The 16681-nt window shown below is 46.5% G+C and overlaps 8 protein-coding genes across 8 annotated transcripts; 5 read left to right on the top strand and 3 right to left on the bottom strand.

Moving 5' to 3' along the window:
* Positions 1-134: 134 nt before the first annotated feature.
* On the bottom strand, positions 135-1309 carry T069G_04509 (oxidoreductase family, NAD-binding rossmann fold domain-containing protein; the record flags this gene model as incomplete). Its single annotated transcript, XM_056171719.1, has 2 exons — positions 135-661; positions 712-1309. 2 exons carry the CDS (start codon positions 1307-1309, stop codon positions 135-137), a joined length of 1125 nt encoding a protein of 374 aa, XP_056028577.1.
* A 2439-nt stretch (positions 1310-3748) lies between these two features.
* Positions 3749-4926, top strand: T069G_04508 (aldo/keto reductase family domain-containing protein; the record flags this gene model as incomplete). Its single annotated transcript, XM_056171718.1, has 4 exons — positions 3749-3880; positions 3959-4111; positions 4174-4200; positions 4264-4926. 4 exons carry the CDS (start codon positions 3749-3751, stop codon positions 4924-4926), a joined length of 975 nt encoding a protein of 324 aa, XP_056028576.1.
* Positions 4927-5960: 1034 nt separating this feature from the next.
* T069G_04507 (lysine methyltransferase domain-containing protein) lies at positions 5961-7124 on the top strand (the record flags this gene model as incomplete). Its single annotated transcript, XM_056171717.1, has 1 exon — positions 5961-7124. The coding sequence occupies one exon, from the start codon at positions 5961-5963 to the stop codon at positions 7122-7124; it is 1164 nt and encodes a 387-aa protein (XP_056028575.1).
* Positions 7125-7542: 418 nt separating this feature from the next.
* T069G_04506 (fungal zn(2)-Cys(6) binuclear cluster domain-containing protein) lies at positions 7543-9448 on the top strand (the record flags this gene model as incomplete). Its single annotated transcript, XM_056171716.1, has 3 exons — positions 7543-8463; positions 8526-8809; positions 8896-9448. The coding sequence occupies 3 exons, from the start codon at positions 7543-7545 to the stop codon at positions 9446-9448; spliced, it is 1758 nt and encodes a 585-aa protein (XP_056028574.1).
* Positions 9449-9492: 44 nt separating this feature from the next.
* Positions 9493-10452, bottom strand: T069G_04505 (zinc-binding dehydrogenase domain-containing protein; the record flags this gene model as incomplete). The annotated part of the gene is made up of 1 exon (XM_056171715.1): positions 9493-10452. One exon carries the CDS (start codon positions 10450-10452, stop codon positions 9493-9495), a length of 960 nt encoding a protein of 319 aa, XP_056028573.1.
* A 696-nt stretch (positions 10453-11148) lies between these two features.
* On the top strand, positions 11149-11596 carry T069G_04504 (cupin domain-containing protein; the record flags this gene model as incomplete). Its single annotated transcript, XM_056171714.1, has 2 exons — positions 11149-11171; positions 11230-11596. 2 exons carry the CDS (start codon positions 11149-11151, stop codon positions 11594-11596), a joined length of 390 nt encoding a protein of 129 aa, XP_056028572.1.
* Positions 11597-12518: 922 nt separating this feature from the next.
* On the top strand, positions 12519-13917 carry T069G_04503 (uncharacterized protein; the record flags this gene model as incomplete). Its single annotated transcript, XM_056171713.1, has 3 exons — positions 12519-12721; positions 12783-13167; positions 13234-13917. 3 exons carry the CDS (start codon positions 12519-12521, stop codon positions 13915-13917), a joined length of 1272 nt encoding a protein of 423 aa, XP_056028571.1.
* A 476-nt stretch (positions 13918-14393) lies between these two features.
* Positions 14394-16356, bottom strand: T069G_04502 (aldo/keto reductase family domain-containing protein; the record flags this gene model as incomplete). The annotated part of the gene is made up of 6 exons (XM_056171712.1): positions 14394-14708; positions 14772-14855; positions 14922-15008; positions 15079-15222; positions 15282-15452; positions 15505-16356. 6 exons carry the CDS (start codon positions 16354-16356, stop codon positions 14394-14396), a joined length of 1653 nt encoding a protein of 550 aa, XP_056028570.1.
* Between the last annotated feature and the right edge of the window lie 325 nt (positions 16357-16681).

Here is a 16681-nt window from a genome sequence, read left to right as displayed (position 1 = left end):
TGCTAGAGAATACCTGATTATTACTAAGTATTCTTAGGTAAGGATTGGGAATGAAGGTTTATAATTGAACAAGTGAATAACTTATACTATATCAATTGCTTGTTTCCTCCTGGGAAAATTGCTTCTCGCTAGGATTACGTATCCGAAACAGCTGCCTGTCTGATTTTCTCCAAAAGCCGATGAGTTCTTGCAGCCGATTCGAAAGTAGCGTATCTAGAAACATCTCCCCCAGCAAACGCCTCATACAGAAGGGCCAGATTGGTAGCCATTGCTGGACCTGTTTGGACCGCTGATTCAGCTTCATCCTGGAAGTTGATCACATGTACAGGCTCATTTCCTACTTTCACTTGCAGCACTGGCTCTTTGTTTAACATTTGCCACCATGATGGACCAGTGAGTAGAATTTCGCCCTTTGTGCCGGAAATGTACCACCTAATGCCCGTCTCTTCAGCGGTTGACCCCGGTTTGCGGAAAGACAGTGATGCAACAGCTCCACCATCAAGAAGGCCTTGAACAAAAATATGATCAGGAGCCGTTTTCTCATATTCTGGGTCAATTGTCTCGTTTTCGGTGCCCACTATGCGCACAGTCTTATATTGTGATTTCAAAATGGACTGCACATGGGAAAGATCACCCAGGATGTGCGTGAAGGAGTCCAGAACTAACATGTATTAATGCGGTGAGCTTTTGTCATGGCGGGGCAATACTCACAGTGCCCGAAAAAGATGTAGAACTCGTTTCCTCCGCTTGACATGTCGAGATAATACTTCGCATCCTGTGGCCAGATCTCCATCGGAAAATTACTGGATGAAGCAATAACGGTCGAGCTTAGCACACGACCTATGCGATCACTTGTAACCAGCTCTTTCAACTTCTGTACCAAGGGAGATGAGCGTGCCTGTAATCCAACAGCATTCTGGACGCCGTGAGAGTTTGCAAGCTGCGTTAGTTCCTCGACTTCATTTAAATTAGCACCTAGCGGCCATTCGACGAAGACCTTCTTATTCTTGAGAAGAGCCGGTTTGATAAGCTCATAGTGTTTCTGGACCCGAACAGAAACAACAATCAAGTCTATTTCTGGGTCGTCAGCGATGTCCTCAGGACTTCCGTATGCCTTAGTTGTGGACGGCAGATTGTGAGCTTCGATGGAGCGTTTCGCTGACTCAACACTCGAGTTTGCCAGTGCCACAATCTCATAATTTGGTGATTGCAAGAGCGAAGGTAGATGTCCTAGGGCAGTCCAGCTTCTAGTTGAGGCGAATTCTTGGGCAGGCGTCAACCCGATGAGACCGACACGGATGATTGCCATAACGTTGGATGCTCTTTTGCAGTCGCAATCTTCTAGTTTCTTTTTCTCGTTACAATTCTTAAAACTTTTGGGACTGCCTTTCGCCAAGATATTTATACTTGAAAAGAAGCCCATCAGGCGAGTAGTATTGTTCTGTGAGTAGAGTTGGCCACGCGTCTCCAAAGTCCGCAACACAAATTCCTGTAATTCCGTTCCGCTTGCAACTCCTGTCTAAACCAACACTAGCAGAACCCTTTTCATATGGAGCTTTTTACAGACGATACCTGCGAAGCCATTGGAACTTTCCACAAAAAGGCTGGTGGGGGACAGATGCTAGATATCTACCAGACAGTTTACAGAGACAAAATAACATCTTTGAATCTCTAGTATTCATCCTCTACATCTCATTAACGAGTTATGGGCTGGTCTTATGCTTTGTTCACGGCTTGTCATACTCGGAAGATACAGTCTCCTAGCTGACCAACATGGTGTTGCAGTAGGCTATGAGGGCAATCGGCTTCCCACGAGTTTAACAGATGCTGTTCGCATTAACATAGCTTCTATTAAGGTTAGTTTACCGAAAACTTTTGGGTCCTTACCTACTACATGCGTCTTATGACACATGAAAACAAGTCTAATGGAAATACAATCAGGTATGTTTGCGAGAGTGATAATTCCGCAAGATTAACGATGTTACACTGGCTCCAAAAGCACGTCAAATCTGTGTGCTTATTTAAGCTTGCTTGTGAATTGCGTCAATGTTGTAAAATGTTAGTGATAGAAACTAACAAAGCACTTGGTCCATGGACGACCCAGATACACTATAGTGAAGGAGAAGAATCAATCAGTGAAGAGACAATGAGGCAAAGGACCAACTGACCGGGTACAGTCCCGTAAGACAACTCGTGATCAAGTAGCAAAGATAATGAAAGAGATTTAGGGCTGATCACTCTGATCAGCACCATGGTCAGTGTTGAAGTTAGGAACTGTTTCAAGGATGGTCTTTACCCTCCGTCCGGCACAGACAGCCAGCTCTTCAGTTGTTAATATGAACCTTACATTTATTAAATAAAAATCCAATCCTAACCAGGTTACTTCAACAGCAAGTTTCAAGTTTCAAGATACACTTGAGTCAACTGGACGTCTCCAATCCTAGACATAGAAGCATAATTCCGACAACACGGGTTCGGAGGCTTCCCTGCAAACCGATGCACCGAGACACCGAAGCACCGCCGCTGAAAGCAGCCATGATTCGAAATATGACCCTGACACTGAACACAAAGTTTTACCTCCCAAGGCTCTTGGGTAATTTGAATTCGTTCAGTCATGATTGACTACGGGTGTTTGACACCTTGGTTCGTTTTCTCTTGCAGCCTCACAAATAACGTCACTTGAAGCCATACCAACCCAAACGAAGCGTTGACTGATGCACAGGAGCAAAAATCCTGGTTGACACTCGTCGATGATATCAATTTCAGAAACCAGAATACTATCACTCGCAATGTTTGGCAAGCTGAGACTATACATCAGAATCATGAACTACCTTCTCGCCGTGCAAAGCGAAGAGCATAAGCTATGACTTGAAAGCGGCACTGGTTCGTCAACGGGTGCGATTTCCTGGAAGCACTCCAATGATTAAACGAGATCGTGCTATTGTCATTATTAGCGCATCATTCTCTGGCCATCACGTCGCTCGCTTAGTCGTCAGCCAATTACCCCCAAAGAGTCGATTTCGCGTGGTAGTCATTGAGCCAAACAGCCATTATCATTTCACTTGGTTGCTCCCACGATTCTGCATCATTAAAGAGAAGATTTCGAGGCAAAGAACTTAACATTGAAATCCTGAAGAATGATTCACTACGATATTTCTGTAAGTGCTTCACTTGTCCGTGTCTGGTGATTTTTCTCACAAATCTTACATAGCTCAACTGCACAGGGCAGTCTCCTCGCTCTGTACTCCTCGTCTCATGGTCACCACACTCAATATCCGCGAATGAATATATAAATGTTAAACCGACGCTTCAAACTGCCGATGAAAACTTGCCAAACATTTTTGGGGGACGGCCATTCCGAATTATTGTTCAAGAGCAAGGACAAAGAAGAAACCTTGATGACGAGTTCGACTTGGGTCGGGCGCCAGTCATCTCACGCTAACACCGAAGAAAATCACGAGTCAGACAAATTGTTTTTTATTTAAAACCGACGTCCATTTGCAATTGTATACTTCGTGCATATCCTCAATTACTAAATATTTTGAGGCAGAACCCGGAAATAAGGCTCAATAACTAAACAATTGATGATCAACAAACAGAAGTACAATATATAAAAAGATATTTCTCGTCCCTCTTCCGTCGATATGATCTTGGTCAGTAGTCAAGAGAAGGAAATAACCAGAAAAGGGAAACATCCTGCACTTTCGCCAATCAATTGCTTACCATAACGTCTCGTCCACATTACACCATGTCCTCTCAATATGTGTCGCTCGCCATCGGTGCTCATACTTGGACGCCCGACAACATTACAGAGGTTGAGGGTCTCGTGCAGGTTATGCGCAAGCATGGAATCAAGATCATTGACACTGCTAGAAGCTATGTATGCGAATAGTTTCAGCCTCTTCTTCTTCATATTTATACAAACCCGAAACAATGGCTGATTAATTGGACAACACAGGGCCTTGGCGCATCGGAGACCACCATCGGACTCGCAAAGTTAGCTGGCGAATTCGCTATCGACACAAAAGCAGCCACTGGAATAGCGCCTGGTGCGGGGCACAAGATTCTAGAATTCGCCAAAGAGAGCTTAGAAGCACTGCAAACTGACAAGGTAAACCGGCTCTGTGCATTTACATGCCATGTTGTTAGTTATGTTCTGACTGTACAAACTAGGTCCGGGTTTTCTTTATACATGCCCCAGTGAGTAGCTGACTTCCTTATTGTTACCTCGTTGCGCATGCCTTCACTAACTCTTGCGCAAAGGATGAAGACACGCCTGTGGATGTGCAAATGGAAGCCATCCAAACGCTGTATAAGCAAGGAGCTTTTGAAACGTTTGGAGTGTCCAATTTCACTCCGGAGCAGGTGATCGAATTCTACAACTACGCCAAATCCAAGGGTTATGTTCTTCCTACAGTATATCAGTCTAGCTATTCGCTGGCAGTTCGTCAGAACGAAACAAGACTGTTCCCAACTCTCCGCAAGCTTGGCATTTCGATTCAAGCTTACTCGCCAATGGCAGGAGGCCTGCTATCAAAAACTCCAGCGTACATTGAATCCGGAAAGGGAAACTGGGATCCCAATACCATCACTGGCAAGATCTTTCGCGATCTTTACTATAAACCGTCTTATTTGAAGATGTTGGAAGAATTTGGGAAGCTTTCTGAAGAGACTGGTGTCAGTCGATCGGGTTTAGCTTATCGTTGGGTGAGATATCATTCGGCGCTCAAGCCAGAGCTTGGAGATCAGATGATTCTGGGTTCCGTGAATGCTCAACAATTAGAGGATGCCGTGGGAGAACTTAACAAAGGCCCTCTTGAAGCAGCAACGGTTGAACAGCTGGAAAGTCTGTGGCAGCTTATCAAGGATGATGCGCCAATCGACAATCTCATCTCTGTCCGCAAGGTTGTTCGGGCATCTGCATAAACTCGATATGTTATCCAAGCAGAGCTTCAGTTTACATGGTTCAATTATATAAAACTATAGATGTCATTTCTCATAGAATTGAAGCTCGATACAATTTGTTCGAGCGATTGCAATACACAGCTTCATTTTAGCTCTTGAGTTAATTATTTCGGCGCGTTATTTGACTTGAGCGTGCACGCGATGGGCCACAACTTATCAATGGCTGAAAAGAGTTTTGCATGTTGATACTAAAAGGCACGATTGTTAGACTTATATTTAGCTAATATGGAAAACTTTGGAGTACCACAGCCTACGTTGGATTGCAAAGTCAAAATGGGCCATTGGCTGAACAGTGAGCTCTGTTTCTATATTGAAGCGCACCCAAGTCTAGATTCATTACAGCTTATTATGTGCTACATGACAATCAACCGCAGTTCGTACATGAAGAAACAAGAATTTGACTTCATACCTAATTCTTCCCATCTGCATACTCTATGTTCATAAAGGCCTTTCATCTCGGTGGTGACAGCCGACCTACCCTATAAATTTGCGACTTGGAAATAAAAGCACACATCCAAGTCGCGCATGACGAATAAACTTCAAAAGAAACCGAAATGATGTTTTACCTTGTAAAGCACACTATATATGAAAGGCAATCTCGTCAATACAAAACTTCTTTTATAGGCATTCAGCCAGAAGATAAACTACGAGGTAAACATCCGTCAAGCTAATAGGGATTGGTTGAACCTCTCACGGTGCAAACTCACCCCTGTGATTCAGCTTACATAACCCATAGATAACCCCCAGTCTCCACAGGGTCTTACCAAAAGAGGCTCGTTAGACCCTGAAAACTTATCTCCACGAGAGTATCAAAAATTTTTCACAAGCCAGCAAACGGGGCCCACGTGGGCTAGTTGCACGGATGTCAGAGGGGCGAAGGGCCTCTCCACTATAGAAACGGTGAAGAGGGAAGAAAAGGGGAAGAAAATCACCTCTGTAAACATTTCTTTTGCCAGCAAAACCAGTCTGGCTTCCACTGAAGCAGTGCCTTTACGATGGGGATGCCTGTTGTGGAGACTCCCCTGGTTCCGCTGTCTCTAAGTCTGCCACCCCTCAGGAAATCGACTAGTCTCACAGAGGCTCAGGCACGGCAAGCTCTGCGTCGGATTCATGAATTTACTTTGTATCCAATCCCGCCAGTGCTTGAGCTGGAGTCAGCCAGTCACAACCAAGATGCCTCCGCACTAGATTCAGGTTATGCGTCTGAAACGGAAGCTGATGAGGCATCCAAGGCCGGCAAGGCGATCCCTCTGTATCTGGACCCGATAGAGCGCGACTTTGCCGTGCGCTGGCTCACCGGATTCATTGGACAAGCCTGGGAGTTCCCTCTGAGCGATGACATACGCGACGAGTTTGTGGATGCTGCATGCTCACTGCTATCGTATTTCACTTCCCCCGAGGATGACTCCAACACGCCCGATGAAGATCCCGGCATGACGCGCCGATTCCAGTTCTCAACTGGCAACGGCGCCGAAACCTTTGTGGTTGATCTTTATGATACTCCCATGCAAACCGGCGAAGACCACACCGATGTTGGCCTGCAAACTTGGGGAGCCTCCATCGCATTCTCTCAGATGTTTTGCACTGCGCCCATGGATTTTCTGGCGACCACGAGAGCACTTGATTCCTCTACTCGAATTGTTGAGCTTGGTGCCGGAACAGGCCTTGTCAGCCTGGTGCTTGCAAGTCTGTTACCAACGATCACCGATTCAGTACCGTCTATTGTTGCAACCGACTATCACCCCACCGTGCTAAAGAACCTGGAAAAGAATGAAGCGTCCCATTACAAGGAAGGATCTACAGCAATGGTGCAGGTGGCTCATCTTGATTGGTGTGCACCTCCATTAGACGTACCTGCAGACATCCTCGTGGCAGCAGATGTTGTCTATGCCGTGGAGCATGCGCGATGGCTTCGTAATTGCGCTGCTTCTTTACTCACGCCGGACGGTGTCTTTTGGTTGATGGTTTCTATCAGACCTAATGGCAAGTTTGCGGGTGTATGTGATTCGATAGAAAGCATATTCACCAAGCCAAGCCTATCTGACATGAATGGCAGCCGATATCTGAAAATTTTGGATAATCGGTGGATTGACAAGAAGGATAGCGTTGGGCGAGCCGACGAAGTTGGTTACAAACTCTTTAGAATTGGATGGGCGTGAGCAATATGGGAATTGACATTTTTGGCGTTACTATGGTAGAAAGGGTGCAATTTATAGAGCGTGTTGCGCAGTAGATTAGACATAGAGCAAGACTTTACTGGCATTAGAAAGATAGATGGCTTCTAGAATTTTACGATAAATGGTTGATACTCTAAAGATTCAGTAGCTGGAATAATTCTAGGCGAATGAACATTTGGTGATTGCTGTAACATATCTCTCGGCATTGTCTTGTAGCACCGGAGCGAATGATTACACGCGCTCACTCATGGACCTCAGTCGACAACTTTTGGTGCTGTAATTCGAAAGTGGCGGGGCAGGACAGTATCTCGGGTCGCCGCAGCACTGTCAGAGAGCCCAAATACTTAAATTTTCGGCCGACGCTGCATCGCCCAAGCTATCGTCTTCATCACGCCTTGAAATGGAAGGTGAAATGACCACGCCAAAACGCGGCGAGAAGAGGATCAAGGGGCGAGTTACGATAGCATGCACCGAGTGCCGTAACCAGCATCTGCGGTGCGATGCCATCGTGCCGACCTGCTCAAGATGCCGCAACTTACACAAAACATGTGTCTATATGGATTTACGGCGGAGCCGCCGGAGACACGCTGAAGCCGAAAAGTTGGTGCCCTCGGAGCATCACAACGATGACTCAATGGCGGTAGAGGCCAGAGACATCCCAGCAGTATATCAACAGAGTCATCTTTCTGAGGAACCTCGGTTGCCTTCAGGGCCATCGAGCCCTCTGCCAACCTTTGTCGCGTCCAGCAATACTCTGAGGCCAAATGTGTTTGCGGACAATGATCTTCTTTCCACTAGGCCAGTCGACGGGTTTTATAAGTTCTTTTTCCCGGGCCATCCATTCATCCTACCGCAAGCGCACTTGATGCGTCACTTTGAGAAAACCCCAGATTTCAGCTATGGATTGGTTCTGATGATTGCCTTTATTGGTTCTCTATATACTCACGACTCGCTGGCAAACAATTATAAGCAACAAGCCGAGCAGGCTCTTGGGAGTCAACTTGCGCCTCATGGGTTTAATGTTCAAGCTTTGATGCTTCTAGCCCTCACTCTGGAATGGTCGGGTGAGAATGAGAGAGCCGCGATGTATCTCGAAAGGGCAAAAACTATGGGCCTGGAGATAGGCATTCATCGGCGAGATTTTGCTTCTCGCTGTGGTCACGGGGATAAAGTTTTGGAGGAAAGCTGGCGACGCACCTGGTGGGAGCTCTATGTGATTGACGCGCTTTTCGCCGGCATTCGCCACCTGCCTACATTCACATCTTGGGGAGTAGATACAGATGTTGAAATTCCCTGCGAAGAAAAGGTTTATGTTACAGGGGTAAGGCATAATAATACCAACCTTCATGTAGTGTGGCTCTCTTTATACTGACTACGCCTAAGATGATACCTCAGCCTCGGACGCTTCGTGAGTACGACAATCGTGGGTTTGATGACAGCGATGACAGCTTTTCCTCCTTTGCATATCTCATCGATGCCACTCGGATCCTTGGGACAACGTTAGCTGCTGGTGACATTGCGAACAAGTCCGCCTATTCTTTGGTGAAGAACGCTGAAGCAAATTTGATGAGCTGGGATTTGCATTTGCCACAGGCGAAGCGCGACCCTGTTCAATCCGATGGGACATTGGATGAAGTGCTATTCAAGGCTCATATGGCAATAAATACGTGAGAATATCCCGAGAAAGAGCTCATTTCCCCCCTCTTCTCTTATACCGAGCTTGTTTTACTTTAAGCTAACGGCAACCATGTAGTACATCTACTCATTTACATCGGCCAAGATCGATGCTACACTACACTACAATGGAACTTCTATGCTCAAAATATGCACCACCGCTTCCTGCCGAAGTTCTGAGTGCTGAAGAACAGCATCAAGATAGGCATACGCACAAAGCAATTAATGCGGCAAAGAATTTTGTTGATTTGCTTACCGCCTCCTCTTCACCACTAACACATAGCCCCTTCGTCATGTGTATGGGATCATTAGCCGTGGCCACTTATTTGTCTGGTTGTGAGCACATCTTGACAGGCTCCGAGTTAGCGCATGCCAAAGATCGAATTCGGGTATTCTTAGGCATACTGAAGGCATTCGCAAGAATATGGTCGCAGGCACGACACTGGTCAGAAGAGATGAAGCTAATGGCAAGAGTGGTTCTTGACCAACAAGACGGTGCTGGGCGGATCGATTTCCCATCAATACAGGCTATGCCAAGTTTTGAAGAGATAGCTTTCGACGATGGGCTGTCACAAGAGATCAATGTAGCAGACATGGGCAAAGACTGGGGAAATTTGATGGAAAATATATGAATAGCGTAGCTACTTGAAAGAATTCGCGGCCAACCACCGCATGCTTATTTTCCAGCGACGAATTTGATCACCGCTTTTCCTTTCCTGCCTCTTTGTGCTGCAAATTTCCAGGCCTCCACCGCTTCTTCCACTTCAAAGGCTACAGCAGGAATGGGCTTCAGAGTACCATCGTCTATAAGTGAGGCTACCTTAGAAAGAGTATCGCCGTCGGGAGAAACAATAAAGTGTAACCACCGAACTTCCGGATGCTTCTGTAATTCTTCAGGCTGTCCCCTGTCGAAAGCCCATGCTGGGGCTGGGTCCCCTACTGTTACGATGATGCCAGTCTCTTTCACTGTACTCCAGGTCTTGGTCAATGTTTCCCCTCCAACGGTATCAAAAACTGCATCCACGCCGTGAATCTCATCGTGCCAATTAGTATTGTTGTAGTCCAAGACCTGATCTGCCCCTAACTCTGCCAACATAGCGTGGTTTGAAGAAGAAGCTAGGCCAATGACCTCTGCATTAAGAAGCTTCTTCGCCATCTGCACCAACATGACACCAACAGCTCCTGAAGCCCCTGTTACAAGAATTTTGCTGCCTTTGTCCAGATTCGCGCGTTTGAAGATTGCTTCCCAAGCCGTCAATGCCGGGATTGGAAGGGCTGATGCTTCCGCATGAGAAATGGATGAGGGTTTGACGGCTATCTCATTTGGCATAGCAATGGCGTATTCTGACTGGCCTCCCTGCGGAGCGTCTGCATCAATCATTGCATAAACGCTTTGCCCAACAGAGAGCGGTCCACTGTACTGAGGCCCGAGGGCATCGACTGTGCCGGATATGTCATGTCCTGGAACTCTGTTCGAAGAAGCATATAGCTCAGGCCAAATGACTTCGTCCGCCGTGATTCCAGCGGCATGAACCTTGATAAGAACCTGTTGTCCGGTGGGAGATGGCCGAGGCAGGGTGTCTGATAGAATGATGCGGTGATCATTTTGACTGCCTAGGATTTGAACGGCTTTCATTTTGTCGATCTGGATAGATAGTAAAGATAATTAAGTACTGATAATGTTATCCGTGGATTGGGAGTAAGCTTTAGCCTTTTGATTATAGACGAAAATGCCCTGAGATTTATAGTAGCAGCATATATCCGTTGAGAGGATGGCTGTACAATTTATGACTTGAGGTTTCCTGGTTACTGCGGCTATCTCCCCTCGCCCGGCTACCAGATCATAAGGTAGTAAAAAGAATAGGAAAACTTTTATGGAATTTGCCATGACAATTCCCGAATATTTCGTCACTCAACGATCACTGACCATAATGTGAACAAGGTTCGGGTAATGACATCCATGTCTGTTCGGGTCGGTCGCCCGGAAAGCCACAATCGACCCGAGTGTGGGGCTAGTCTGAACTGACCCGACCCGAGTGACGAGTGAATGTTTAGCTGTAGCACGTTGGAAAACTCTCAGAGGCTGATTATCCATCTAACGGGTCAATCAAGTCATCGGACAATTGTTGTGTGCAGCTTGCGGATGGCCCGCATGCCTCATCTAGTACAATCTGACATTATAGTTTTCCAGGCTTGTGTGTATGGCTCATTTCTATATAAGAGACGACGATGGCTTCTCAGTTGCTGGAAGTGTTGCGGAATTGATAACTCATTCATCGAAACCTTTTGACTTCAGTTTACCACAGCTCCTTAAGTTATCCAAACAAACATCATGGCATCTTCAGTGCCGAAAACGTAAGTGCCTTGATAAAGACAAAAACCAAGAACTGTACTAATAATGCCGTATGGATAGAAATCGGCCACGAGAAGACATTAAAGTCCTCTTTGACCATGAGCTGGTCAATGCACCTGGAAAATCCATCATCGGTGTCCATCTTGATTACCCCCCTGATGGTTTCACTCCTCCACATCGGCACGGCGGTGCCACCGTTGTCGCCTACGTTCTTGCAGGCGAACTTTTGAGCGGCATGAACGGCAATCCTCCCAAGGTGTACACTCCTGGGCAAAGCTTTGTAGAGCTCCCTGGCTGTCATCATACTGTGGGAGAGAATACTAGCAAAACTACGTCCACACAGGCTATTGCTATTTTTGTAGTGGATACTGACGTAGTCAAGACTGGCGGTTATGAGGCCTTGACGGTGCTTGATGAGGGTTGGTAAAAAGATGTATGACGGGGAATATATGGCAACTGTTACCACCAAAGACCGGCATTGTGCATCTATATGTATGCAGGGGTTTGGGAAGCACTTTCCAATAGCTAGAAAGGTCAAGCAATGGCCTGAAGGCATCAGAGATCAAACCAGGCCCAGGTATTCAATATTGTGACATCCCAAGATGCTCCTAAGTGGCCATGGTGTAGCGTGCAGGATCCAATGAAAGAAGATAGTAGCCTCTGTCCAAAATTGAAACATGCCACAACCTTCATAAACAAAAACTGCATCTACCTACCTAGTACCTACCAAATCCGTTAGATTTGGTTGATGGAAGCAGTACTTTGAGGACACGAGCCTTTCCCCAGGGTAAATATATGCACTGACGTGTGCAATCTTTCCCTAGACTGGATGAAAATGCGGCAGCTGCTTGAAGCTAAAAATCTCGACTTTTCCAACGGTTGGCCTGGTTTATTGCGAGATTGCTTCTCCACTTCCACGCGACGAAATCTCGATTCATTGGCCTAGACTACGAAGCATGGAGTAATGTTTACTTTGTATCGCTAGACAGAACCAGGAACTACGACGAGCTGAACAAAACTAGTGCCCGCTAGTGTAAATAGTTTGTGGTACTATTAGGGGTAATTAATAGCAACATAGATCTCATCCAGCACTTTGCGGGTCTTTTACCGAACCTTGTTCAATCAAAGCGCAAAGAGTGTCGTGATTTTAGACCAGCTACTCATGCCTAATTCAATAGAGCCATGGGAACCCCGTGTCGAGGTTTAGGGTGATTGCAAGGGATAGAGAAGTTAGTAATTTTCATCGTGAGATCTCCTTTATGAGCTATTGACGGCATGCGAACCCACATTCTTCTTCTCATGTATTCTCATCTATCAGGTCTCTAATATCCTTTTTAAAGGCGTCAAAAATGATAAACAAGATTATTATTGGCGCCCTTGGGCTTGCCGCCAGCGTGGCCGCAACTCCATTGGAGCTTGTCGAGCGAAGCTCGTGCAGAGACGACAGTCTATACAAGTGCTTTGCTGATAGAGAATACTCCCATTCAGCATCTGCATACTGCTCTGCGCTGACTCCGGTTACAAAAACAGTAACTGTGGTAAAACCCACGGTGTGAGTATACGCTCGACATACCTGGCTTAAGAGCCACGATCTCTAATATTATTGCGTGTAGAACAAAGACAGCATGGGTCACTAGCACTGCCAATCCATCAACCGACTTCGTCAGCTCTACAACCACTATTTACACAGCGACGGTTCCTTCTTTATTAGAAACGATAACCAAGACAGAAACAGAGATGGCGACGTCAACAGCAACCCAGAGCGTAACAACGACAGTAACTGTCACTGGTAGTCAGAACCAGCAACCACCGCCTACCACAACACTTGCTCCGTTAAAACGTGGCGCTCAAGGAGGAAAACCAGAGCCGCCAAAGTGTATGGTCACCAAATGCTTCGTGTACTCTCCCGAGCGCATCACAGCGGGCTGCAGCTGTATTGGTGTTCCGCCTAAGACGGTTACAATCTCTCAGACGGCGCCTTGCTCGACTGTTACAGTGGTATGTTTATCTTTCTCTAATACCTTCCCTATCTTGCCCGCCAGAGATGGCGCTGACTAGTAACAGACCTCGACCTCAGTGACGACACCTCACGTTACAGCAACAGCATGGCAAACCGTAGCGACAGAACTCACCGATGGCGTTTCAACTACCACAGCCACCACTACAGCCACTGTCTCTACTACCGTCACAACGACTGCTACCACGACCGCCACCGTCACTGTCTCGCCTCCGGCACAGAACCTCGTCCCCAACGGCGATTTCTCCTCTGGTTTGACCGGATGGACCGTCATCAATAGCTCTCCATCCGCATGGGTGAACGCAGGGGTGGGCACCTCGGGTAGTCCAGACGGTATTTCCAATGCTTACCACATTACCAACATTGGGCCCACTGGACAGTATTTTATGGCCAGCCCTTCCTTTGGATTAAACCCAAGCTCCTCATACAGCGAATCTTTCATGGTCGCCTCAACGAGCACCGATAGCAGCTTGGTGGGTAGTGTTCATGTCCAACTCAACTGCGGCTCGATTACTGTGGTGGATACGTATTTGAGCCAGGCGACACAAGATGCAAGTGGCTACTATATCATCTCGACGAACTTCAACACTGCCGCTACAACTGATCCTAGCACTGTGGACCAGTTGGGTAGGTGTCAGCTGCAGTTTGTTATCCCTCATTCTTCGCAGCCTCCAGTTACATGGTTCCTAGCCAAGGTTTCTGTTGCGTCGACCGGTGCTAGTTCGCCTTAAACATCGGGGAAGCGGGTTGGCATCTAATAGAACAGTGAACATTAAAGGGAGAGTGGTGCGCAAAATTATATATACAGATTCTTTTGGGTCATATTATCACGTACATACATGTAATAAAAATACTGCCACTCTCTATATTGGCATTTATTATTTCCACCCGTGTTTATGCGAGCACAAGCACATGGTGTGTAACTAGCTCTCATCTGTTGGATGTGATGGATGTTTGAAACGGGGCTGTAAATGACATTAGCAAATGTTATGGCGAACCTTCTAAGATCAATTTCCCCAAGCAAAAGCCTCGAGACAATATTGCATTTGCTATTACGATTTGTTACCAGATTTAAGACTTTAAAATATACTTCAATTCAAAGCACGACTTATTATAATTTACTATGGCTCAACAGCCGCTCTTTGCCTAGTCACGGACCGGCTCTATATCATGGACCAACAGTCTTTGTGCCACTGCCATGTTGATTCTACCTATACTCTGCTCCACAATCACCTACCTTTTGGAATATCTCAGCCCTTCGACTTCGTATTAAGATCTCCTCAATTGCATCGCGATCGGATTGATCAAGAGACCAGCCGAAACTCGACAAATTCTCATCTGTGTGTTCGCTTATGCCCATACGTGCACCAACGATGACGGCGCCAACGTAGGGAAAGTCCAATACCCAGCGAGTAGCGACGTTTGATATGCCGACCTTGTGTTTTGTGGCAATAACACGCAGCACTGTTAACAATTCTTGGAAGAGACTCCAGCCGCCCCAACTGCGTATCATTTCGAAATACTGGAATTGGTATCGTCAGTAATACAGCGGCGAAGGAGTGTATTTTTTGTCTTATCACTTTACCTTTCGCTGGCTTGGTGTGATTGATCCATCGTATATATCTGGCTCGGGCTTTCCAAGCCACTTGTCGGCGAGGAAACCACCGCACTTCATTGGTAAATCAGTCAGTGTCGATGCAGTCAAATATGAATCAGTTTCGACTTGAAAACGTACCAACGTGCCATATGTTAAGAGCTTGATATTGTGTTCCTCACAAGCGCTGCCCATTTCAAAGACAGGTCGAGAGTCGACGAGAGAAAACTATTTCAATATCAGCGATGAATGTTCATCATTTGCTTCTCTCATCGTGAAAGCGATCGCTATGTCGAACCTGAACTTGGTTGGTGGATACTCTGATACCAGATTGGACCACCTCAAGCAAATGTTTTGTATCAAAATTGCAGAGACCAACTGTTTCAACTCTATCGTCTTCTGTTAGAAACCGGAGAGCTTTCAGATAATCCGGATTTTCATACTTCATGTCTGTTAGTACGAAACACATTACTGTAAGGGGGCCATTCTTCGAGCTCTTACAAATTGCCAATGAAACTGCAGCAGATTAATCTTCTCTGTTTGCAATCGGCGGCATCGCTCGGTGACATTTGCTTGTACAGCCTCTCGAGACACAGTCATCGGATGGAAAACGCAATACTTTGTTGCTGTGAATATTGTTTGCCTGTGAGGGTACAGAGATGAAAAGCGCCCCTGTAGTGTGTAAGCGATGGGCATCGTTTGAACCAGTGTAAACATAACATACAAATATGACTTCAGCGTCACCATAATGATCAGCCATGTCGAATGCTGTAAATCCTTGCCGGACATGACTTGAGAATTGTTCCACAATCTTAGAGGACGATGCAGCGCCCCAAGCAGGGCTAGACATTTGCCAAAGCCCCGAGAATATTCGAGGAACTGTGCGTCCATTTAATTGGAAGGTTTCTCTTGCCTGTTGAGGTAATGGTATCATAGAGGTCTGTTTGCCGAGATCTTGAGGCGCATCTAGAAGCGTAGGTCGAGGTAGTCCAAGAATACCAGCCGTGGATATTAGGCTTCTCCCGAACGGATAATCATGCTCAGTTGCTTTTAGAGTAGCATAGCAGCTTGTTAATGAGTGATAGAGAGCTTCCACCAATGCGTGCTCTCCATTATCCATTACCCGCGTGCCAGTATCTATAAAAAGGGACTTCTGAACAGCAGTCATGGCTTGCACGATATCGCCATCCACGCTCGTCAAAAAGGTAAATAGTTCATATTGACTGTCATCGCTAGTTCTTGATATGAGAACCGTTCCCTGAGCGACCAAGTTCTGGAACAATTGAAGGCTTTTGAACGATAGTCCACATCCAAGCATACTGCGAGCGATCTGCTGCGTCTTGTTCAGCTCGGGGAGACTGGGCTTTTTGTCTTTTCCTATTATCGAAGACACAGATCTCTGCTCGACAAATTTCTTCGTCTCACATTCGAAAGCGTGTGTGATTTCTGGAAATAGTACCAAAAGTGCCCTCATCACCACGCGAAGGCCGTCGGCAGGGAGGTTGGCGATGATAGTATCCGTCATCATATTGACGTGCGCCGTGCTCACGCCGCCGCCTTGCTGTGCGATGGCCATGTTCGAAAAATACTTAATTTTGAGCAGCCAAAACTTTGTACGCTTCAATTCTGTAGTTCCAGACGTGTATGCTAATGCGAATGCGATATTATATACTGAGCCGGCCAGGACTTTTTGGTTTGCCGAAGAGCAGATCACTCTTCTACTCGGAGCACGTCAAAAACCTCGTGATCCGACTTTGTACCCGCGGTGTTAATCCCCAGCTCGCTCTTTCAAAGTCAAAGCCACCGGCGTTCCAACGGCTGTTTAGGTTGCCGGCCGGCCTCTCACCCCCCGCAGTGGGAGTTCACAGTAGTCTCGACTGTGCTCGGAAGGCCTGGATCTA

The sequence above is a fragment of the Trichoderma breve genome, chromosome 3 (assembly GCF_028502605.1).
Source record: "Trichoderma breve strain T069 chromosome 3, whole genome shotgun sequence".
NCBI classification, from domain to species: Eukaryota; Fungi; Ascomycota; class Sordariomycetes; order Hypocreales; family Hypocreaceae; genus Trichoderma; species Trichoderma breve.
This window is presented reverse-complemented; position numbering and strand designations above follow the sequence as displayed.